Here is a 26710-nt window from a genome sequence, read left to right as displayed (position 1 = left end):
TTCAAAACATTTCTATAAACAACGTGCAGAAAGCAATATGATGTTAAAGTCGTTTTTTTTTTAAGAGCTATAGCAAAGTCGTTTATGAAACTCCGATCTAAGTATTAATGTTGAATTGTATTGCACACATTTCGTTCTTCTAGAGCACGCTCACTGCTCTGGTTTTATCTCTTAACATGGTGGAGAGAGAGAGAGAGAGTGTATCTGCGAGAAGGTTTCCGTGCTGCCTCTCGGTGTCCAGCAAACAGAAATTAGCTCCAGGTGCATCTGTAACTATGTGTATTCTAAAAATATGTAAAGAACAGTCGATAGATAGAAATGTTATCTAGAATGTTCTGACATAATGTAACAATGAACAGAAAGAAATGTTGATGGTAATGTCTTAGCAGTGATCAAATCAACCTGTCATAAACACGATATTTACTTCCTTGACTTAAACGCGAAGAATTTCGAACTTATCGATCGCGGTCGTAAAATATTCCCTCGTAACTCTTCCTCGGACAATTACTGCCTCCGGAGTTCCCTCCCTCTTTCCCTCTCGCCGCCTTATTGTTTTATTTATTGAACTGCTTGCCGATCATCGAGGTGTCCACTCAAGTCCAGGGCTTAGGCTAGTTTATGTGGTCATCACCGGAGAAGCACGTGGTTTTAGCATAAACTATTGCCTTTAAATGGTGTGGTCAAAGAGACGGAAAGAGAGAGAGAGAAAAAAAACTATTAAAATGTATTTAGAAAAAGAAAAAGAAAGTAGTCTGGTCAATTTTTTTTCCTTCAGGTTTTGAATTCCTAAAGGACTTTTTTTTTTGTTTGTAATTTCTGGTCTATCAAGGAGCAGGGGGAAGCAGGCGGTATGACGCCAGTGATGGGAAGGGATGGGTTAAATGAGATTAGGAAGAACTGTCCACAAGGTTTCAGTTAGTCTGACTCTAGTCTCTCATTAAATCTCACGTAGTTTCTTTTTTTGGTTATACTCTAAACGGTCTCTGACGATGGCCTGTGATTGGAGTTTCAGGTCACGTGGGGAGGTGAAAGTTTAATAGAGGAAGAGGGGGGGGGGGACGAGGGCGTATGGTTTCAACGGTGTTATTTTTTGGTGGACTTCAATACTAGTACTCTCACACAATAACAAAGCACACACACACACACACAAGACACAGCATGTCACTAATGTAGTTAAATTGTAGGTTTCTCCTGTCTACAGAGTGCTATGTACGTCACCCTGACACAAATGACCAAAGCATGTTATATATAACTCCCTCTTATATTGAAGGGAAAATATTTTCCAAGTATAGATCTACATCACCTACTTTTTTATTTTCAGTTTTGCTGGAAGAAATATAGGGCGTTGATTTGATGCTAGATATAGGGCAGTGACGTGATATTAGATATAGGACAGTGACATGATATTATATGTAGCGCAGTGATGTGATGTTAGATATCTATCTATCTATCTATCTATCTATCTATCTATCTATCTATCTATCTATCTATCTATCTATCTATCTATCTATCTATCTATCTATTTATCTATCTATCTATTTATTTATTTCTCTATCTATCTATCTATCTATCTATCTATCTATCTATCTATCTATCTATCTATCTATCTATCTATCTATCTATCTATATCTATCTATCTATCTATCTATCTATCTATCTATCTATCTATCTATCTATCTATCTATCTATCTATCCATCCATCCATCCATCCATCCATCCATCTATCCATCCATCCATCCATCCATCTATCTATCTATCTATCTATCTATCTATCTATCTATCTATCTATCTATCTATCTATCTATCTATCTATCTATCTATCTATCTATCTATCTATCTATTTATCTATCTATTTATCTCTCTCTCTCTCTCTCTCACTATATATATATATATATGCTTGGTTTTCACTTTGCTTGAAACAACTACAATTTCTTGCACCTCTTGACAAGTAAATTCCAACTGACGTCAATTATATTTGACTTAAGTACTTGAGAACATTACCCAGGACTTCTGACTAAACAGAAAATGACCCCAAAGATGAGGGAAAAAAAATCTTTTTGAATAACCAACCAGCGTCTACTTCTACCAACCCGGAAGTTGTAATGAGGTCGGGAGGTGTGTCACTGACGGAGATGGATCTGGGTTTTTTTTATCTTGTGGATATAATTGGATTGAAGATCACGATATCAACTTGATGTGAAGTAGGGACAAACAACGTCTTTCAATAAGAGCTTTATGGGCAAGCAGCTTTGTCTAAAGAGGTTACAGATTATCATATACAATGACGTTTTTTTTTAGCCCAGGTCACAAAGTCAGTTCCAATGAGTGACCTATATAGTTACATCACTTAGTTACATTTGACACTTTATTTTCTTATTTTCCTAAGCTTGACAAATCAATGACAAAACGAACTAAGTGTGTATATAATATACAGTTGTGCCATAAGTTCCAAGACAATTAAGATTACAATATGTATATTATAAAAACTATAATTTTTACTGTCATGTAGGTTTACAAAAAATAATACTGTCAAGTAGGTTTACAAAGCATAGCTCATTAGGTAATATACCCGATTTTTATATTAGCTGACCTCACAGATATTTTCAAGGCCCTAAATGTTCCTAGGAGGTTTCTCTTTGCCTGTCAGAGGGCGGTACTGCTGCAGACCTGCCACATCATCTGAAAATTTCTCAGAGGAAACTGATAATGGGACTATAATGAATTTTGTTTCTCTTTAACGAAACTTGACCCTGGCAGTGCCAGAGAAGGAAAACTTGTTCGTTTCTAACATAATACTTATTGATTTTATTATCTGGCAATGCCATGGTCAAATGTTCTTTTAGGTCAATTGTCACAATCCCCTCGGTTGATATAGCATATTAATATTATTAATTATTTTTTTTGCTTGATCGAATTAAAATCTTCTATCAAAGACAAAACTTCAGTTTCACTCTGAACTGAATATGATCCGATAAAGCTTCTATTTTAGTAGTGAGACAGGGCCCCAGTACATCCCATTCTGGACACAATTATTGGTCAATCGAAATTCAAAAATCTTTTCTTGGACAAGGTTTTTGCTGCCCCCAACTCAAAGTTGATTTTCTATTGTGAATATTCCTGTTGTTTCTACTTCGTGTCAGATTAATCATATTCCTACAAGTTCGTAGAATTCCTTACACTCGGTAATGAAATGTCACTAAATCCCAAAGGTGTGTTGATTAAAACTGTAGATATAGACCTATTAATTAACCTTGCAGATCTATGTACACTTAAGTAAGCTTGCCTAATGACTTCTGATTGCAATATGACATCAACAATGTTTAGCTGTCAACAGTTTAAACACATTTAATCATCCTAGGGGGAAAAAAAGTAGGTCAAATAAAACACCAGCTCATTAGCTGAAGCATTCATAAGTCGCTGGAACAGAAAGGGGCTGGCTATTTCCGTCTTTAGTCATTAGGTCACGTGTCTTCAGTTTCATTAAAAACAATAACTATTGGCTGAAGAGATGGAATGTAATAGTAGACTAGTTTCTTCAAATTAAATTTTAAAAAGTTCAAAGAGGTCAATAAAATAACAGAACAAAGCTAAAACAATGTAGATAAATTACAAAGACAAAAAGGATGTTTCTGCTTCGGAAGTTTTAAAAAGAATTCGGAAGTGAATTATCCTGACAATTAAACTTCTGATAGTGACAACGTCACAGACAATAAACGTTTTGTTTCAAGTTTCAGCCAAAAGTGAAGATTTTTGTGTTTGTTTCAATGAGTTAAACATTTGATTTCATTTGCTCATTCTCTCACACACTGGCAGTAAGCTGTCTGCTTAAAGACTACCTTCTAGTTAACCCTTTCAGAAACAAGATGTATGATTTGAAATCAAGATATCGAATTATAGATATGTTACCGTAGACAAAGAGAATGAAGTAATCTAGATGTGGAAGTAGAAGACTATAAGATAGTCTGGGAGAGCCGAGTTAATCTCCGTCTAACGAAAACGTTTGATACTTGTCCTGAAGGCACAGTGAAGGAGAAACACTAACGTTGACCAAACAAAATAAACAAACGTTTAGGCCACTATTTTTTATAGTAGAACTTTTTCTTGTCCATAAGGGAAGTAATCAGCTTTTAAAAAAAAGGAATAAACAACTATTTAGTAAAAAAAAAAAGATCTGCAGTTGTTTCATGAGTAGAACTAAAGTGCAATGTTGCCAGTAATATTTTTTTTTGTAAGATTACTTTTTTTATTTATATAACCAATAACCTTTTAACCTTCAATTTTGACATTTAACAATGTACGTCATCTGTCCCTATAGAAAAGTAACTAATTATATGTGTTTAAAAATCACAAAAATGTATACAGCAGTGGGTTACAAAAGAACACAGCATAATTCGTAAGACGATATAATATATTTCTTCAGTCTATGGAAAGAAATGTACATACAAAACAAAACATTATTCAACCTTGATCCATGCAATAATATTATAATATAAAAGCGTTCACGTAATAAATGTGATCGGGACTCACTGGTTCGATCTGGGACCTCCATCATTACAATATTCAAAACAACGTATTAGTTTCGAGGAAAGAGATAACGGAAATATTTTTCTTACCTTTCTGAAGGTGTATAGTTGAGGTTGACATTGGAAGGGCTCAGGACCGTGCTTTTTACTGTACGGGTCTATAAGGTCATGGTTTCCTTTCGGACCCATGCCTCCGTTACTTGATTTGTGCTCAAAGTCTGGTCCTCCACCTTTCAGGGACATAGTTCCCAGTTTCTTCTCCTCCACCTCCGTAGGCGTGACGTCGTCCACAGGCACGCTCTGCCACATCTGTTTGTCGAACTGGCGTCCGTCGCCCTGCTCCTGGACGCCGGTCAGCCCAGAGGTTCGGTTGTTGTTGTCCGGGCGCCTAAGCCGCAGGATGATGGTGACTATGATGATGGAGATGACCACGGTGACGCCCCCTACCACGCCGGCGATGATGATGTACTTGATGTCGTCGTCCCCAAACATGAAGGTGGAGTTACCTTTGCCACTCTCCCTCGACCTGCTGAGAACGTGGCCCTCAGTGTAGTCTACTAGGATGGTCAACACCGCGTGGGCTTCACGAGACGGAATTCCGAGGTCATGGACCGTAACATTCATCTTGAATACGTTCTCGTGGACAAGCGACAGGTCTCTGTTCACGATAATCTCGCCTGTCTCGTGAGATTTGAGAACAAAGGCGTTCTCGAGGTTGCCTGGAAACAGCGTATACCTCAGCTTTCCGTTGATGCCTTTGTCGGCATCCGTGGCCATCAGCCTCGCAGCAACGGATCCTAGCGCAGCGTCTGATCTCAATTTCACTGTGTGGTTGCTGCGTGAAGGGAATGTGAACACCGGGGTGTGGTCATTGGAATCCACCACGAGAATGGTCACCGTTGCAGTGGCGCTTAGAGGTGGATGACCTCTGTCTTTGACCATAACTGGAAATTTGTAAGTATCCTGCTTGTCCTTCTTCAGAACGTTGACTGTACGGATGACCCCATCGGGAATTACGACAAAAGGCACGGGAGGCTCATTGCCTTTGAAGTGATTTTCAGAAATTTCGAAGAACACTTCCGCGTTTTGACCGAAATCGTTGTCTCTTGCCAGGAGCGTGTCCACCTTTGTGCCGGCAGGTAGGTTCTCTGCAATCTGGAACGCCAGGGACGAAATGAAGTAAGGCTTGTTGTCGTTCACGTCGACTATGTCGACGACGACAGAGGCGTTGCCAGTGCGCTTTCCTCCGTCGGTGACCATGACCATGAAAGAGACCTGTGATATGGTCTCCCTGTCAAACTCCTGACCCGCGGTGATCTGCCCGGTGAGGTTGTCGATGACGAAGGAGGACTTTGCGGCTTCCATGGAGATCGAGTAGTGAAGCCTGGCGTTCTCACCAATGTCCGGGTCAGAGGCGGAGACGTAAAGGACGTGAACCCCAACCTTGTTCTTCTCCGTCAGGTTTGCGCGGTAGATAGGCGTACTGAACATTGGGTCATTGTCATTGACGTCCAGCAGCTTCACGATAAACCAGCCGTACGCCGCCAGCCTCGGTGTCCCGCGGTCCTCACAGACAATGGTTACATTGATCTCGCCCACTTTTTCCCTATCCAGCGCTTCCTTGATGTCTACCAGGTAACTTACGGAATCAAAGGGGCGGACCCTGAACTGGGGCGCCAAACTGCTGCAGTCCACAATGCCGTTATTTCCTTCATCCCTGTCGTCGGTCCTGACGTGGGCAACGACTGTCTCAACGAGAGATGATTCCGGGATGCTTAAAACATTACCGTCTGGGTTAGGTACTGGATTAATGTTTATCCTCGGAGGAGTGTTTCCAACATCTAAGATTTTTAGAATAAGGACTGCTTGCGATACCTATAAAAGAAATCATTGAATTAACATGCAATAATGTTGAGGAATAGATAATAAGGTCGAAATTAAATAAAGATCTTGGCTGAGTAGTGAAGCGCTAGGCTTCAGAACCTGGGGTCATGTGTTCAAATCTCCTTGAAGACTGGGATTTTGAATTTTTGGATTTTTAGGGCGCCCCTTGGTCGTTGTGCTGACCACATGACACCCTGCTCGTTAACCATTCGCCATACAAACAGATGACCTTAACATCATCTGCCCCATATATCGTAAGGTTTAAAAGGGAAACTTAATTTTTTTACTCTGTTCAATAGTATGAACATACGCAATTATAAAGTTTGTCATAAAGTTATGGGTAATAGGATAACTTAAGTTATTTTGTTTCTTTGAAACAATACAGAGATCTAGTAATTAATTTTAAGAGAGATATGGCTAATTGTATTTACATCCTACTGCAATAGATTACTTGGCTGACCAACTAGCCACCATGAGATGTCTAAAAGTAGCTCTTTTTTTTTGGCTTGCAAGTTTTAGCTTTGCTTTTAGAGATAAAAATGTCTACTTCCTAGTCTAAAAAAAATACTTCAGGGCAGCGAAAGATGAAGGGGGGCAAATCTCGAACTTGGGACCGTCGTGACAATTACGATGCGCTAATTTTACGACCAGGCCGCCGTCTCGTGCGTGTGTCCGGCCATGCTGAAAGTTCATGTGTTTGACTTACACCAGATCGTGACACCACGTGACATGGCTCTCTAATCTTCTCATCACGAAACAAATATCTACTCATTGATTTGTACGCTTTAAACTAGACAAACAATAAATATCAAGCAGAAAATTAAAAAGTATAACGTAATAGAATATAGTAACCACCAACAAAAACGAAACAACTTGACAGGAACAAAAACAAAACAGAAAGCTCATTCTGCAATTTATCAGACTCACACACACATACATATACATCAGCACACACTGACAAACGTACATCACCAGACACATATATATATATATATATATATAAGGACACAGTCACAAACATACATCAGTACACTCACAGAAACATAGGACTTCATCAGCACACACAGACACAATGGGCAAATACCACTGTCATTGTACACCAGACAAAGAAACACTGGATGAAGTATTAGCAGTAGACTGGGGTGTCAAATGTAATGGAGACAGATCGAATTGATGCCCGGGTGTCCGCTCTGTGTGTTGTCCGCTTTAAGTCTTAAGCTACAAAAACTCAATGTCAGGTCGGTGAGCAGAGTTTGTTGTTTTGATATTCGCTACACTCTCAATGGCTGCATCCAACAATTTGATGTGAACTTAGACACACTTTGAGTAGGAGCTCAACACTCACACACATACACAATCTCTACTAGCGGGCTATGGCAAAAAAATTATAAGGAGATTACATCTAACAATAATTTAAAAGTGGTGATTATATCTAACAATAATTTAAAAGAGGTAATTATATCTAACAATAATTTAAAAGAGGTAATTATATCTAATAATAATTTAAAAGCCTCGCTATTAGGTGAATGTCCGTCCGTCCCGTTTGGATCTCATAATCTAAAAAAGGTAGGGAAAATCCGACATCATGATATTTTTAGATCTTTCAAAGTTATGATGCAAAGGTTAGTTTTTTTTTCTTTTTTGAAAATCAACTATGCATAACATGAAAATAAATAAAAATATATCTTATTAGAACTACATGTATTCACAATTAAAAGTAAGGTATTTAATTAGGAAAGTGATTATTTAGCATATTTTTAACACTTTTATGCACACGTTTGAGATTTTTTGTAAAAAAAAAAAATGTTTTTAAAATTTTCTATTATCAAATTAAGTACTTTCTCTAATGCTAGCTACTTAAATAAAAAAATGTTTACTTATAAAAAAAAAAAAAGAAAAAAAAATCTATTTTGTTTGCATTTAAGTCTAAATTAATTTAAAACAATTAAAGTATTTCATAATATACAAGTGAAATGCAAATGCACAGTAAGCATTCTTAAAATATAGCTAAAGATAAAAGTTTCTTTGTTGGGGCATTGAGTAAGGTTTTTACAAAACGAAACAATTAGATAATCTTTCAATAAGATCAGTTAGGCCAGGTTCACTATATCTTCGTTATTGTCAGTTCATTGAATACGTATGAATATAAGCAATGTGGTATGAAGTCTTTAGTCAGAACGAACAATACAATGGTATCAGTAACATGACACGAGCACGTCTCTTCTTCTTATATCGACCGAAATAGTTTCTGATTTTTTTTTTCTGAAAATATTAAACCTATTTTTTTACCTGCTTGGGAGAGTCACTTTGAGCGCCGAATTTAAGTTAGTGTTTCTATACAAACTTTGTAACCTTTTTACGATATATAATGAAGAGAATCCAATGGTAGTGTTTAGTTTATCCTTCTGTCCCTTGACATTTCGTTGTAGGAGTGCTGTCACAGTTGACGTTACAAAACAATAGGCCCATCACTCTTGCTGGTCTATGGTAGTTGTTTGATAGGAATTGAATAATAGTTAATCGTAGTGGTTTATAAGGTGGCATTAGATAGTCCATTGTAGTGATTTTAAGGGGATTTAATAATCCCGTTGGTTTCTAGGGGGTTGAACGGCATACTGATGTGTTAAGAAGAGGGCTTCAATAGTATATTGTAGTGGTTTGTAGGGTGTTAGAATCATTTTTAGAGGGATTGAGTAATCTATTGTAATGGCTTTAACTTATAAATTATAAAGCCTTCTACTATTGCAGAAACAAGGCTTATATTTCATAGTTTATTTTCATACTTCCAATTCTATAGGTAGAAGTCAAAGTTTTCTAGTGTCCTGTCCTATAGAACTAGTACAAATAGTAGAACTAGAATGCACTATTGTGTCTAGTTGTAGAGGTGGAGAATAACCAACATTTGTTCCTCTCATTGGCGCCTGTACAGCCCGTAATAGGCCTAGATCTGTTCTAACACATTTTTCTGCTGAGCCTATTGTTGCAATGCCAGAATACACGGCTATACCATCAGAGCTTAATTATGGTCAAGATAATTTCATACCTTTGGAGGGTTGCCTCTATCCCGAGCCTCCACAATGGTCTCAAAGTTACGCCCTGACTCGTACTGAAGGTCCTTCTTGACCATGATCTCCCCACTATTGGAGTCGATGTAGAAGAGGGCGTCCATCTCAGGGCTGATGGTTTTGCTGAAGCGGTAGGTAACAGCCGCGTTGTCTCCGAGGTCAGCGTCGGTGGCCACCACGAGACCGATAGGGGATCCAACCTGAGGACGAAAAGTGACAAGATCCTTAACAGAATAGAAATAATTGAATTCATTAATAAACTTCTTATTCAAGACTAGTGAGTTCAAGGGGGATGTCAGCCGGTTAAGGTTTTTAAAAGATCCTGTCTCCTACTAAAGTAACATTCGACAAGTTATTTTTCACTTGCTCTTGACTATGCTATAGTGGGCCCAGCAGCAATCTCGTTTTGGGGTATCTTGGTGAAGGTATCAGTGATGCTTACTAAACCGTCTGTGAAGAAACAAGTCCTTTTACGTTTACAGAGCCTTTTGGAACATTTTAACAAAACATATATACACGGCAACGTTATATACAGATCTCATACTTCACTCGCTGACTTCCTCTCTTCTAGTTTACACACTCGTCACTTCCCCCAAGTCCCCTAACTCTCGGTACCCAACACTTGACCGTGTGTCACGGTTGACCACACAGTAACAGTGTCCCAACACCGTCACGTGATTACTCAGCTCATTCAGCATTTCCTGGTCTACATCGGGTTTGAACTCCAGCCCTCTTTTTTGGTAGTCAGTCATATCACTTGCTCACACATCCCACACTCTGACTAAATAAATTTAAAACAGTCATAGGTCAAAAAGTTCTGGCGATGAAAAAATTATCTGATGATAAAAATATTCTACTACATGTAATTGTAAAACAGACGTAAGGATTGTGGGGTCTGGAGAACGGGGCCATTGGAAGAGATATACTACATATTGAAACTAACATTGTACTTGTGATAAAAAAAACATTCAAGAAGGGAACTTAACAACAGTTTGAAACTTCAGAAACATAGAGAGGACAGTAAGCAGGCCGAGTAGTTTTTCCTTCTTTGAATGATTTTGAAAACAAAACTGAATGTACGAGCCAGATTGAAAGTTTGTTGAACAAAAGTGAAAACCATTTCCCCTGATTACACTTTTACTATTTAATAGATACTTGGATGAAGAGAAAAAGAAAACATTTCTAGTAAACATCGCCTCTTGAACGCAGTCAACTCGGCCAGACAAAGTGGCTTTCAGAACTCTCAGACAAGCGATTGTTGTTCCGTTTCTGGAAATGCTTTTTACAGAAGACAAAAAAAAAGTCTGCGTAGATCTAGTCTTTGAACTGATTGGCTTCAGGAATTCGCGCGCGTGCCTTGCTACTTAATGTCGTCAGCTCATTGTTTGTACGTTTTACTTACATCTCCACCAAGATGCAGCTAATGGCTTTGTCGTCAAGTTGTATTGTTAGGGAAGATTTTAGATTTTGTAACGAGGTAAGTTTCATTAGATAGGAACGTTTTCTTACATATTTCAATCTCAGATAAGAGAAAGTCAAATATAATAGGAATGTGATTGAAGTGTATTATTAACCGACATATTGATATTGTCAGGTTTCTAGATAATAAATAGTTAGGAGATTATGAGATCACACAAGAGACTCAAGAGAAGTTTGACCTAAAGATACGACATCAGAAAGATGTCTAACACTCTAAAACTCAAGTCTGCTAGATTTTTATAATTTACAACTAGGAAAAAACAAAAACAAAAGAAAATCGATTTTAAAACTGATCATTAGTATTTTACTAGCTGGACATAACTGAAGAAGTTCTGGAAGATATGAAAGTTTGTTACAATCTGTCAGCGGAGCATCATCTCCGTCGTCTCATTAACCTACCATCTTCAAACATTTAGGAAGAAAGGGGGCAATACTCAAACACGTTTTAGTAATAGAGAGTTAATGTTCTTGGACCAAAGTTCTAAAAACCAAGTTCTAATTACTCCATTAGATAATGGTCTACTTTTTCACTGTCATCCTTAAGAGACAATAAACACACACACACACAAAAGCAGAGAATTATATACTTTATGTCATTGTGACATTTTAGAATTTTTTGTCTTACCTGTGCTGTCTCTTTCAATGTAATTTCATAGGTGTTCTGGGAAAAGACAGGTGGGTTGTCATTGACGTCTCCTATGTTTATGATGACCGTGACGTTGCCGAACTTGGGAGGTTCTCCGCTGTCCAGGGCCAGAACGTGAAGTACGTAGCGGTCTTTCTTCTCCCTGTCTAGCGGCTGCATGTTGACGATGAAGACCTCCCAAGAGCCGTCCAGCTTCATCTCGGACTTGAGCTCAAACATGTCGTTGTAGTCCGATCTCATCTCGTACCTGGTCACCGTGTAGCGCTCGTCTCGGTCCGTGGCCCCGTCGATCATGAAGGTGGTCCTGGTGTCCGTCTCGGACACGATCAGCGTGATCTCGTCCCTCGGGAACCTCGGGGCGTTGTCGTTGATATCCTCCACGATGATGCGGACGTTGACGAACTCAAAGAACCTCGCCTGGGCGTACGAGGTCACAGTGACGTCAAACTCTATGACGCAATCTTTCTGAGACTGACAGATGCTCTCGCGGTCGATGTTCACCATGGTGTAGATTGAGCCGGTGTCCCCGTTGATGGCGAACAGGGAGGCAGCGATGGGGGATTTGCTGTTCATCAGCTTGTAGTTCAATGAAGATTCCGTGGGCAATGTCCTGCTGTGTACTTTATCCCTGATGTTGCCCACTAACGTGCCCTGAGGCTTTTGTTCCTGGATGCGGAATTCCACCTTGTTGTTGGACTGGCAGACAACTCCACGAAGTACAAAAGCTACCAGAAATCCAATCATGGATGTTGTCGGAAAAAGTCTTGTTTGGGACATAGTTGTTCAGGGTTCTAAATATATACTGCTGTCGTAAATAGTTTTAATTGTTATTCCAACATTATTAATGACTCTGTACAAAGGTAATTTAAATAGAAGCTCTGGCCAATGTAATGGGATTATTTTAACGTAGAAAATAAATATCCAAGTAATTATTTTTTTTTCTCAAGACCTTATTTTTATTCTGACTTATTTTTGGCAGTTCAAAATGTGGATGAACTAAATAAATTTCTTTTTCTTACACTGATTTTCTTTCTAAAACACATTCTCTGAGGGCGGGAAAAAGATCAAATAAAGACGCAAACAAAGGGGAGAGAATCCAAAGCTTTTCACTAGTTGAAGCAGCAGACAATTTGGACTGTCCTCTCTCTCTGACCAAAACAGCAACCAACGTTGAATAATTGATGAGTTGACCTCTGTTTGTGAAATAAGTCTCTCGTCCCTCTCTTTTTCAACACTTTTAAAGAAAAAAAAAAGTTAATTTCCCAGAAGGCTCAGTGCTACGTACAGGAACATACATGGTCTGTAAGAGAATGTGTGTTGATTTGTTGTCTTCTATTCTTCTAATTTAAAAATAGTTGTTTTGTTTTTTTGTCTCTAGTGGTCTAATGTGTTTGATCTTCAGACATTGATGAATCACTGCTTGGAAGTCATCTGTCTGTAATCTGAAACAAATAGAAATAGTCTATAAGTATAATGGCTTATTATGTTCTAAATTTGTTTTGTTTCTATTTTCTATACATAATTTTAATTTTACTTTTATACAGACACTTTGTAACATCCAGCCAGTTTCAAATCCGTTGAAAGGATTTATATTTAAAGCGTATCTCACACACGGATATCTACAATGTTCTCTTTCTCTCTTTCTACCTCTCTCTCTTCTCTCACTCTCTTTCTCTTTTTTTTTCTCTCCCTATTTCTCTCACTTGATCTTTATATATTTTTTTCTCTCTCTTTCTCTCTTTTTCTTTTTTTTTCACTTTCTCTCTTTCTTTCTCTCTTTCTAACTCTTTTTCTCTATATCTTGCTATCTCTTTCTTCCTCACTCTCGCGCCTTCAGTCACAATTATTAAAATTGATACATTTCACAAAACTGTTGTATCGTCCATTTAAATCTTGAAACCAAAATATGTAATCGATATGTTATTGTAATCGTCTATAAACCTACTGACCACTAACTATCATAAATACATAAAATATACACATTGAAATGTCCAACGATCCTCATAGATTCATTGTGTACATTCCAGATTTATTCTTAAAAGCTGTCCAGAAAAAGTTCCATATTGAAACTTAATGAAATTCCTTCTTTTTTATGGTTTTATGAAATTATACTTTTTTTTCTCATTATCATTTTGATTTTTTCAATCATTTCAAAATGTTTTCTTACTAAATGTATCTCACAGGTGGAGGTGAAAGAGGTGAAACATATTAATCACATCTCGCTATTTCATGTTCAAGTTTCAACTTATTGACCGAGTTGAGTAATCAGGAGGAGAGTCACATTAAACATTAAAGAATTAATTAATGGATTAAAGATACCTTGACCTAGTCAGTGCATTGAAAAAAGTAACCGGAAGTAGGTCGAATTAGGTCAAGTCAAAGACTTCATATCGAAATTAGATTTTTTTTTAAACTTTTTTTTATACAAATTGAAAATTAAATTACATTTTTACCACGCGATTGAATGGATATTTGATAGTGTGTGTGTGTGAATGTGTGCGTGTGTGTGAATGTGTGTGCTTATGAGTGTGAGTTTGAGAGTGAATGTGTCCTAGGCATCAATAACATGAATTATTTTTGTTAAATCTCAGATTTTCTAATTATATAATTCACGATATCGGACGAAAGATTGACGCTATGTCTAGAGGTGTACATTAGACAGAGGGATTGAAAGAGTTGGAAAATGTGAAATACATAGATGAGAGAGAGAGACAGAGAGAAAGGGGCATAGAAAAGAGAATTAGAGAAAGAGAGAGAGAGAGGATTGGGGAGAGAAAAAGAATCAGAGAAAGAGAGAAAGAGAGAATAAGAGAAAGATAGTAGAAGAGGTAGAGAAAAAGAGAGAAAGGGGGAGAGTAAGAGAATTAGAGAAATAGAGAGAGGGAGAGACAGAATTGGAGAGAGAAAAATAATTAGAGAAAGAGAGAGAGAGACAGACAGAAAAAGAGAGAGAAGTTAACACATAATTTAATCATGTGTATGCATTGTTTTTTTTTTTTTGTTGTTTTTAAAAGAAAAAAAAGAAAGAAAAAAATATGGATGAATGTGGCAAAATATGTAGGTCACAGCTGGGGCTGCGCAGCCACGGGAAATACTGCAGTCCTCACTGATTTTCGGACTTGAAGTCAAGTCTTATACATTGTTTACTCCCCTCCAACCCACCCCCTCACCAGCCTTCTTTTTGAGTGTATATTTTACCATTAATGTTCCGCCATCGGCTCTTAAGCCAGCGTAGTCCAAACAACCCTTGACTCGAGTCAGTTGATTGAAGCCAAGGATAAGGTTAAGGTTAACAGAATATACTTCATCATTACACAGACTGAGCGAAATAGAAAACAAGAAGTGGGGGGGGGGGGAGTGAAAAGTCTCTTAATTAAGTCGGAGTGGTCGAATCCGGGAATTATGTCCAAACGGCCAGAAATTGACTGGAATTAGCATTATTTATACAGGGTATTAACTTTATTTTTACCATCTCATGAATAGCTAGTCTTTGATGAAGACTATATTCTATAAATAAAAAAACAAACAAAAAAACAAAGGAGAATTAGGTCAGTGAAGGACATACATTCTCTACCCCCTCCCCCGCATACTCCCCATCTACTTCTGCTCATTAAGTACTGTTACTCACGCGTTGTTGCACTGACGCTGGTGAGCTTGCTAGTTAACTGGCGTGCATGGATGGCAGCAGTGACGTTTTTTTTACGCATGAGAAAGCAGGACTTGTGTGGCGGTGGGGTGACGTGGGGGGGGGGGGCATATATCTAGATCTTATGTTTCTGTAATTCTATCAACTGGGTTGGCTAATCAATGAAGCGACAATCCACCATAAGGTTGTGCCTGCCAAGATTGGTGGATGTGAACTGTTGAGCATTTATAACTTGTGCAAGACACACGTTTTCAAAAATTAAGATCCAAGCCGCACGCTCCCAGCAATGATTTATTTTGTTTCCTTGGCAATAAGTGACCCTGAACTTCTGAAGCGACTCTTTGGAACCTAAATAATACTGATGTTGATATTGGTTTTTAGGACAAAAATATAAACAAGCAAAAAAGAACAAATCCAAATGTAAGGAAAGCAAAAGAAACACTCATCTATACCATCTAAAAAACAAACAGTAGATACACCTTTGCTCGTATTTCATACACATTTACTCACGGTATATACACTTTTTCTCACTAATTCTACTATCTTCTGAAAGTTAAACAGACACACTGAATCCCATCATTTCAGATCTAAGACTCCACTCCCACCCCCTTCCTTTGTACTTCAACTCCCCAGGCCAACAGTTTCAACAAGACTTTTCATTCCCTATGATATCGAGCCGCATAGGCCATCACCGTCAGCACGTGCTCTGGATGTAATAGCTCACTGTCTTTCCTCCCCCATGTCTCCAGCACCCCTAATACGCCCTCACCATCTCCACCCCCTGTCTCTCTCTGTCTCTCTCTCATCTCTCTGAGCCCACATTTCTCTTCGTAACTGTAAGTTGACTTTGTCGTACTTCAAGTCGTCGCTTCAAGATTTAACTTGCACATCTTGTGGCGTCATTCATGTTGAGACCTTTCTGAATCATTCGCTTTTCTTTTCCTCTTCAACATTTATGAACAAACAAAGTTCAATTTTAAAATGTTTAGATGAAATTAGAGGCAATAATACAAAGCATCAATCTTACTATTGTTATTATTATTATGTTAGAAACGAACGAGTATTCCATCTCTGGCGCTGCCAGGGTCGAGTTTCGCTAAAGAAAAACAAAATTCATTGTTGTCCCTTTATTAGTGTCCACTGAGGAATTTTCTGGTGATATGGCTGGTCTGCAGCAGTACCACCCTCTGACTGGTAACGAGAATCTTCTTAGTAATGTTTAGGGCCTTATTGACACCTGTAAGGTCAGTTGTCATTATCCCTCGGTTGATATAACAATTATTATTATTATTATTATTATTATTATTATTATTATTATTATGGTTGCCTTCGTAGAAATGATTGCGTAATTGTCTAACTTAAATATGATTCGTCTGAAAATACAATTATTACATCCTGCTTGAACAGCTTAAAAAGAAATGTGCACTGGCCTATACAAGATATCGAGCGCACTGGTTATTATATGAAAGGTTTCATGAGATAAAATATTGAACAGTGCTGGTAAAGGCGATTAGCGTGATGTTCGATATGTGTCCAGTAATATATATCATTTTTTTTTCACTTTTGAGATATTTATAAATACAAAAAAGTTTTTTTTAAACTTATTTCAATCTACTTTTGTGGTTAATACTGTGCTTGGATTTCACGTTTCACGGAGAGAGAGAGAGAGGGATAGAGAGATAGAGACAGACAAGGTGAGACAGAGGCACACAGACAGAGACAGAGAATGTACAAATATTCTGAGAGAAAGCCAGAGGCCAGATAAAGACAGACACTGAGGAAGAGATAGACAGAGACAGAGAACAAGAGAGAAACAGTTAGAGAGTGTAAATATTTTTTAGCAAGATTGTGATTGTATAGAAAGAGTAAGAGAAGAGAAAGAAAGAGAAGAGAGCAGTGGTGTAGAGTAAATGCTTTAAGGAAAGATTGTTGTCTATGTTTGAGAGAGAGAGAGAGAGAGAAAGAGCAGGAGAGAATCTATCCCCTAAATCTATTTATTCTTTCACAGTATTTAAGTTCTAGAGAAATCTAATTAAATAAACCGCGTGAGCTGTTTGTTTTGTCTTAACAGGATAAAAAAAATGGCAAAAAAAAAAACGAAACCTAATTAAAATGTTTTATAAACATCGGCCACTATATCGGATGTATAGGTTACAACACCAGACACTTCATCGATTAAAAAATATGACTTGATTGTGTCTATACAGCCACATATAATATTCGTTGGATAATACGTCGTCAATGTAAACTATAAATAGAAGTAGAATTATACATAAAAACTGAACTAAAACGTACAAATACAAAAACACAGCCTAATAAAATATTCAGAAAGACATAAAGATTGAGATATTTTTTTTGTATTGTATATGCTGGGAAACATTCATACAGTTTACACCTTGCCCCTTGTGTCATTAGACCATGCAACGAGTCTCCTGAATCAATCATGAAAAAACCAATGCCTTAGTGGAGTGCAGATCTAGAAATTTACAAGTACGACCAGATTTGCACATGTTTTGAAGAAACGTCTCTAATTTATAAGACAAGATAAGAACTGATACTGTCCTTAATGCATCATCGACAATACTGAGCCTAAGCTACCGTTGAGTCATGCAAGATCTTAAAACTAAAGGTTAACATGTCACAAATGTTCTTTCTTGTTTACATAGGTCCAGTCAAATGGATTAAAACGTACAAAAAAAAAAGGTTATGTAATGGTTAAATTGGGATTTTGAATTTCGGGATTTTTAAGCCGCACCTGAATCCACCCAACTGTAATGGGCTCCTAACATTAGTTGGGGGAAATTATAGGAGTATGGTCGCTATGCTGGCAATATGAAACATTCGTTGACCGTGTGCCACTGAAATAAATGATTTGCACATCATCTACCTCATAGATCGCAAAGTCTGATAAACATTTTGAACACGTTATTTCTCCCATACCCATTCTCGAATCAAATTGAAACTTTGCACAATAAAAAAAAATCAAGTATTCAGAGATATGGCTAAATATTTTGGGTTTTGTCCCCTGAGATAATTGTATACGTTATTTCTCCCACACCTGTAAGATCAAGTTGAAACTTTTAAACAATTTTTTATTGAACCTAACAAAACATGGGTCAATTTAAAAAATTAAACAGTAATTCAATTAAATATTGGTAACTAATTATTTTTAAAATAAAGAAGAGAATAACTTCTACATTATCGAGATACATAGCTGTAAATGTGAAGTTCTTCCCTTAAATATTTTTTTAAAACTTTTTTTTATGAGAACAATAAGTGGTAGATCTATAACACTCTCCGGTACGTGACGTTTTGGCGCCGCCGTTTTGGCGACGCCGTTTTGGCGACTGGACGTTTTGGCGCGAGCCTTTTTGGCGACGGGACGTTTTGGCGCGAGATATCATTTGACGATAATTTAATAATCACGTAGCTTTTATAACAATGTTTATTTCACTCTACCATAATATTTTATGTATAGTATGCATGGGCGTAGCCAGGATTTTTTTTCGGGGAGGGTTTTTTTGGGGGGGATTCCCCCTCCCCCCCCCCCCGTGGAAAAAAATTACATATATATGTGTGTGTGTACATAATTAATCTTTATTACATTCTGACCCTTTCGGAAGACGTTTATTGTTTATTGTAGACTTCCCGCCCTTGCCAGCAAGGGGGTCTGGGGGAGCTCGCAGCGCTCCCCCAGCGCGGGGCGAAGCCCCGCCGCCGAGCACTATTTCTGGTATTGAAAGCCAACAAAATGCATATTCTGAGGTATCTACAGTGCATTATCTTGCTATTAAAAAGTTTTATTTCAAAAACCTAATGTGCTATTTTTACTGACTTAGACCCTCTCGCGCCGTTCGGCGCATTTTCCGGCAAGCTGTTTCCGCAACTCTTATTTTACGTAATTCATTTTGTCGGAGAACATGTCCCGCAAAACCTCATGCGACGCTCTGTCACAACCTTACTAAGGATTCGACTCACAGTTCGGCATATGATTTCTTTGATTTAGACCCGATCTCAATAACTGACTCCTAAAATCTGTCTTTGTTGAGCCAAATTTAATGTTTTTCAATTTCGGCAGAAGACTATTCACACTTTAGGCCTATTAATGGAGCCCAAGCCACTGGTAGAAATTTGTAACCTTTCTTGACTACGCTCTTGGAATTACATGCCTGTATTTCGCTTTAGATTTTATATTGAAAAGGAAAGTTTTTTCGTCAAATCATCTGTTGAGGGGTTTTAAAATAAAAAATCTTGGAGTTTTTTTTGTTGTTTTTTTAATTCAAAACCCCATTTAGCTACGATCATAGAATTTGGTGACTGTAGTTTGCTTTAAAATAATATTGAAGAGAGAGGTTTTCAACTCTAAACGCTCTGTAGGGGAATTTTAAACTCAAAACCATCTGGAGGGGTTTTAAACTTTAAAGAAAAAAACATCAACTCGAAACCCCTTTGGCTACGCTCATAGATTTTATAGTGTGTAATTTGCTTTTTTTTTATATTGAAGAGGTAGGCTACTTTTTAGTTTCAAACCTCAACTGGAGGGGGGGGGGGGCTAAACTCAAAACCCCTTTGGCTACGCTCATAGAATTTTAAATGTGTAATTTGCTTTTTTTATATTGAAGAGGGGGTTTATCGTAAATTTTGGAGGGGGTTTTAAAATCAAAATCTTCCTTAACTGTGCTGTTGGAATTTGGGGATTGTTGTTTGCATTTTTTTTTGTTTTGTTTTATAGAAGAGGGGGATTTAACTGCAAAAACCTCTGGTAGGGGGTTTAAAACTCAAAACCCCCTGTAGGGGGTTTTAAACTCAAAGCTCCTGGTAGGGGGGTTTAAACTCAAAACCCCCTGGTAGAGGGATTTGTATCTCAAAACCCCCTGATAGTTTTTTTTTAAATTTCAAAACCCCCTGGTAGGGGGGTTTAAACTCAAAACCCCCTGGTAGGGGGTTTTTAACTCAAAATCCCCTCGGCTGTGCTGTGGTAAGTGATGATTTAGTATTAAAATCTCACCTAAAATAAACAAAATGAAAGCAAAAATCAGTCACTTAATTCCGTTACCCCCCCCCCCCCTGCAGGGGGGGGGATTTCATTTCGGGGGGGGGGGGGTTTGAACCCCAAGAACCCCCCCCTGGCTACGCCCATGATAGTATGAATTCTAACACCGTTCAGCGAATTGTTTTTTTTTTTTTTTAATTATAAAGGTTTTGCCTATTTCATGAATATAGGCCTATAATAAGTCAGATTCCTGAATGGTAATGACATGCTATATGTGAGTTCTGCTAATCGCACTGGATGACATTTTGGATTTCTTTCCAAAAGATTTTTTTTTATTTGACATTAGTGTAATATACGAACTAGCTAAGTGTCACACTTAAATATAACAAAAACCATGTTAACATCTAAAGCTCTATTACGCTGAATGACGACAATAACTCCACACATAGTAAAGATCAAGACACGGAATGTGGTAAGTACAAACTCTAACGTGAAAAGATATATTTTGAGAAATTGGGTAGGGATGATTTGGGTGACACATCTCGCATTGACGCAGGTAGAGTTAAACAAATGAAGACAAGACCAGCTCCGAGCACTGGTCGTTGGCGTCATGCGTCTGGCGATCACCTCCTTGGGAATGGTCATTACATGTGACACCTATCCCGCCCCCTCTCTTCTGCTAACATTTCACTCCTTGCATATACTCTTTCCTCCACCCCTCCCCTCTCTCACGCGATTTTTGTTTTTAATTTTAAAGTAATATCTTTAAAAACTTTTTTGAAAATAAAAGTGTGCCTCTTAATAAGCACACATACACAAGCCAAAATGTTTAAGAAAATGATGTGAAAAACAAACACACATTTACATTTAGTACGTGAAAAATATGTCTTAACACAAACACTCATGTAAAACATAGATATGAATAATTCTTTTAAAAGAAATAATACAATAAACGTACATAATGTATTTCGCGCCAAAACGTCCCGTCGCCAAAACGGCTCGCGCCAAAACGACCTTCGCGCCAAAACGGCGGGGCCAAAACGGCGTCGCCAAAACGTCCTGCTTCGAACACTCTCTTACGTTCAAGCTAATATATAAAACAATAGCTTAATCTTTTTAAATATTTGCTTTGTTTCGTGTAACTATGTGAATAAGATCTGAGTCTTACAATTACTTACATTTCAGCTCTGTTCTGTCTAGATAATGTATTTCAGCAGGTCAGTATGCAGGACATTTTGCTTAGCGAATTGCGCTCTAAGCACATCCACAGTCTTCGTCTTTCTTACCTAAAAAGGGAAGAAACTAACGGGACCCTCTTAATTCACAATGATGAGGTCTCCATTGCCTATTGACAACATTTCCAAAATCCAGTGTGCTGCTTTTTATATTAGAAAATTGATGCACAATGAAAACAAATAGAAGCAATCCAGAATCTTTGTTTTTAGCGTTACTTTAGCTGCACAGTAAATGTACACAATTGACAACAAATAGGGATTTAAAAAGGGACAATGGTGCTAACAAAAAAAATGAGAATCGCTTTGTATCTCGTCTAAGCCTATCTCACAGCTGTTAAACACAGGGACCCAGAACCGGACGAAAAACCCAGCGGATTGTTGTTTATAGCCCATACCTAGCCTTTAAAAAAAAAAAGGGAGTCCCCAAACGAATTTGTTGACACTGAAATTGTTTTACATCAGTGATAATATATGTGTTAGCGTGTGTGTGTGTGAATCGGAAAGTATCCATCACGCAACCACTATCAATTGTCTTGCATGGCGCAGACACAAAATCTAATGAGATGAAACAAAATGAAAAGCACATCTGAAAAAAAAGGCATAATAGTGAACCAAATACTGAAATACATTTTCCAAGGTCAAGGTAGCCGAGACTTAGCAAGTGACATATTTCAATTAAGAGATGGGAAGTGATTAGGAAAGATTAGTCCGATGTGGGGATCCAACAAAGCCCGTCTCCCTTTGCGATCTCTGCTCACTTACGTAACACGTTAAAGCTCTTAGCGGTACTTGCCCTGAGAAGGATCAGCGGCCAGGCCCAGGCTTAATTTTACCCAATGTCTGATCTACGAAATAGATATACAACTCGCCTGCACGCTACTGCGAACAGAAATAAAAATGTCTTTTGTAAAGGTGGCCAGTGGTGCGTGAGTGTGTGTGTTATGTTTTATTCGAGCGTGGGTGTACATTTGAAATAGTCTGTTACAAATTAGACACACCCACTTAAATAGCATAATGCTCGTAAAACAGAGCATTCATCATTGCTCAATCACGAGATGCTCAAATTATTGTTTAGGTTACTCACATTTGGTAGCTAGTATTTGTACACAATTATCAATCTTACTGACGAGTAGAAGCCGTGCTATTTTAGAACAGATCAACGGTCACGTGTTCCTGCCCTTGAACTACTGACCTGGTGGAGATACACGATATACTTGCCCATTCTGTAAACGTTTCATTACATACCAGCAAAATGCAATGAACTCGGTACCATAGGAAATTCTAGCGAAGACATTTTTTTTAGTTTGCTGCTAGTTTATCCACGTACTCTCTAAGAATTCACCCCTCCCATTTTCCACACATGCTGAGGCCAAGAAACATCTTTGGGATCATTTTATCAAAACTGGCGAATACTTATGAATGTCATTGTACTTCAGAACAGTCCAGGCACATAGTCAGCTACTATTTTAATCAGGATCAGTCGCCTCGAGCCAATAAAAATGCCACTTACAATTGGTTAGAAAATGTCACTTTTAAGGGCGTGTCATCATATATAAGTGGGAGAAATAGCATGTACACGGCTTGTAGCAGGCAGATAGACTTAGTGAGTTGATATAAGTTTTGTACTAAAAATAAGTAAGATTTCAAGTCCGTTGTAGTGTTCGGCACTTACTCATCGAGTGCCATGGAGCCTAAAGTCTGACAAATACACTCCGCAGGACATGTCTCTTCGGCTCTTAATCGGGTCATTCCTTATACCTTCCTGTACATTTGTGACCTCATGATTTCCTTGTTATTAGAATGTCTATATGGGCTTGAATACTCTAGATCTATAAATCTTGAATTCAGTGAAAAAAAACACATGACTAATTGATATGATTATTTTAGTAGATCTACTAGATCTAGGCCTAAATCTAAAATATCTAGATGTAGATCTGTATCTAATAATAGGAAAATATAGCTATTATTCTCTATGTAAGACCATAACCACGTGACATAGTTTAAAGTAGGTCAGAGATACGAAACAAACTCTCTCATGGAGGGTGGGCGGACATTGATCTTAAAAATGGCTCTAACGGTTTTTCTAGAATTTTACTAGAAATTTAACGGTTTATGTATATCTTTGAGAAAAAAAAAACTAGCTTCTTGGCCAAATGGGGAAAACTCTAGTGTGACTTTTATAATTTTTCAAAGTAAAAAAAAATAAATGTAAATTTGGCTAGAGACTAAATCTAGGTCTTGATCCAACATCGGTTTTGAAAGGACTATCGCGTTCTTAAATGGACTATCGCGTTCGGGAATTTCCGAATACTGGGCTTTATTGATTCAAGAGTTTAATAAATATATGTTCAGGAAAATTTTGCGTATTGTCTTCAAATCTAAATGCTTATCACTAGAATACTAAAAGGTGTACAAGATCTATACATTCTCTTAACAAGGATTATTTCTCGGAGAGGAGGTGAAGGGGTTAAATAAAACAAAAATTAGCTTTAACATTCGTCATTTTGAAGAGGCTGAATAAGTTACATAAAGGAGGAATTGTCTTTTTTTTTTTCTTTTAAAGTGTTTTTTTTTTTTTTATGATTTTCATGTTTCCTCTAAAATCAAGAACATAGTTTTCTTTAAGAAGTGCTTACAATGAAATAGTTTAACACCATTTGCTTTGCAAAAGAGAATCGCTGGTGAATTTGTTGGGCATGTAATTGAACAAAATAAGTAAGAAGAAACAAAATATTTGCGTTCAAATTTCACAATCTTTTGTTAATCTTATACATAACAGAAATGTGCAACTTCCAACTGATATAATAATATAAAGTATTGTTTAGTCTTTGTATGAAGAACAGATGGCATAATAGAACAAGTTACGAAACAGTTGCTTGACCGCTTTCCTAATTCCCACCCCCTCTGCACGACATCTGTTACATCACCTTATTCTTTTCAAGCGGTTCGGGGGGGGGGGGGCAGGGTTCCAAAAGTTTAAAGAGGTGCAGCCCATTTCCTTCCATATATTGAACAAATATATTTCTTGCTGTACACCTGATCCAGCTGCTAATATTCAAGTTTGGTGGGTGGGTGCACAACAGAACTATAGGTTTTAAATATCAATTTTTTTAAATTACATCGTTAATTAATTATAGGAATCTGAGCATTCTGAAGCCGAGCCGGAGTTATTTTTGAAGAGCGGCTCCTGGGAGGGCTGCCACGTTGGTCCTCCCCAAAGGAAAACACTGCAGTACGCATTGCTTGGTGAAGACCGCCCAACGCATTGAGCGGCTGGGCATCACGTAAACTGTACTGTCCACACACTTTAAAATATCCTGGATTCTGGGCTGATGCTATGGGACAAGACTTTAAAATGCTAGGAGAAAATTCTGCATTCTGCATGGATACTATGGAACAAGACCCACTAATGAATTCTGCATTGATTAGTTGGGAAAAGGCGAATAAATGAATTCTGCCTTCTGCACAGAGGAAATTGGAAAAGACGCACCAAAAAAACCTGGCAGATCAGAACCAGCTCCAAAGGTATAGTTTCTCCTCTAGGTCCTCCCTTCAAGGCGGCTGACTCGTGTGTTTGAACTGGGACACCCAAGGCTTCGAATAATGCTCTAGTGACTCATGCTTTTTAAAAATCTACATATATCCGTGTATGTATTGCGTGTGTGGTATGAGTGTATGGTACTTGTGTGTGTGTGTGAGTGACATCTACTGACAGACATACAGTGGCCATACAGCAGGGAGGTAATAACGTTGTGTTTCAACATGAATTATTCACGCTACACGGGACAGACGTTGTACACGTTATATGAGTTGCACTTTGACTAAGACGAACTTGGCTCATTTTGTTGACACACTGCATGCAAACAGAACTAATCCATTGACATGCTTGGAATTATGTTGTCGAAATGTAGACAAACTAGACATAATTGTTTACACTCAAAAAATAGACATGATCAATAACTAAATACGTTGTCAACCGGAATACATCGTTGAGAGATTTCCATGAACTTGTTAACGCCCAGGGGGGACGAGGGTGTACATTTATTTTTGTAAAAATAATAATGAAATAAAAAACAAAGAAAAAAAAAACATTTTTATGAGTTGCTGCTCTCTTTGCGTAACAAGATCTAAAATAGATAGTGGGGGTGTGTGTTTGTGTGTGTGTGTGTGTGTGTTTTGTTTTTGCAGCACACTTAAGAAAAAATCTTTACTGGTTACGTGCTGCTCGTATAAGCATTTAGATTGCACTAGACTTACTAAAAGCGATTATTGAAAAATCGTATTTCTTTAAGGGTGGACTGGATTTTAAAACCGGCCCTTGGCAGAACAATACGCTCGGGCCCAAACACAGAGTTATGTGATGGGTACCCGTTCGTATCTGTTATTATAATATGTAAAATTTGATAATGCATAGAGAACTAAGCGCATACATTTACATTATGTATAATATGTGTACATGTTAATAGGAATGGATCATAGGCCTTATGTAATCTTCATAATTACACGCATTTCTTTAGAAAGCAACAAAAGCATAGTTAGTCGCTTGTAAATGTGTGTATAATTTATATCTTCATCTATGTTCCGTTAAAATGCTGATCTCAGCGGCTATCTTTTCTATAATGAAATAAATACATAGTTACATAATTGTTTTTCAATTTAAATATTCTTTTCATTTAATATATGTTGGTAGGGCAATTGGGGCCACGACGGCGAGGGATAGGTGCAATGCAATCATTGGCAATGTTTGAGTTATTGTCTCCAATTAAGCCCTTTATAGGAACTTCAGGATTATTTCCACTTAAAGGAAACGCATGTAGATAGATCAAATGTTGTTAGTAAGTGCTTCCGAAAACAAAGAAAGAGAAATGTAGAGCAGGGCCTAGAAATGTCTGATCGCTATTTGAAAGAAAAAAAAAATAACCACGCGATGCTTACGTACCAGTGTACTCAAGTACTGTACATCAAAAGTACTACGTGCTCTGAGACATTTCCTGGAGAAATTTGAAAAGTAATGAAATAGTTGATTACGAGTATCAAGTCCATTGCAGTAGCTAAAGCTAGTTACCATCACTAATTGCAACTATTTCTTAATGAATTACACAGCGAGTATAACGCTCTTCAGTTGAACAAGAAAGCTATATTTGTTATCAGAAAGAAATGTTTTACCGAAAAAAAAAAATTTCTTTTTTTAAGAATAGTGTTTGCTAAGCAGAGATACTAGACGATTGGTGGATCCATT

The 26710-nt window shown here is 37.7% G+C and overlaps 1 protein-coding gene across 2 annotated transcripts in view; it reads right to left on the bottom strand.

The window, feature by feature from the left end:
• LOC106074359 (protocadherin gamma-B2-like) overlaps positions 1-26710 on the bottom strand; it is a 206518-nt gene that overhangs the window by 132179 nt on the left and 47629 nt on the right. For both annotated transcript variants that reach the window (XM_056038028.1, XM_013235125.2), the window contains exons 2-4: positions 11577-13039; positions 9451-9672; positions 4614-6398 (exon numbers count right to left, since the gene is read on the bottom strand). In XM_056038028.1, the coding sequence (XP_055894003.1) occupies positions 4614-6398; positions 9451-9672; positions 11577-12374 (2805 nt within the window). In that variant the 5' untranslated portion in view covers positions 12375-13039. The remainder of the gene's footprint in view (positions 1-4613; positions 6399-9450; positions 9673-11576; positions 13040-26710) is intronic.

Source organism: Biomphalaria glabrata, chromosome 8 (genome assembly GCF_947242115.1).
Source record: "Biomphalaria glabrata chromosome 8, xgBioGlab47.1, whole genome shotgun sequence".
In the NCBI taxonomy this organism is placed as follows: Eukaryota; Metazoa; Mollusca; class Gastropoda; family Planorbidae; genus Biomphalaria; species Biomphalaria glabrata.
This window is presented reverse-complemented; position numbering and strand designations above follow the sequence as displayed.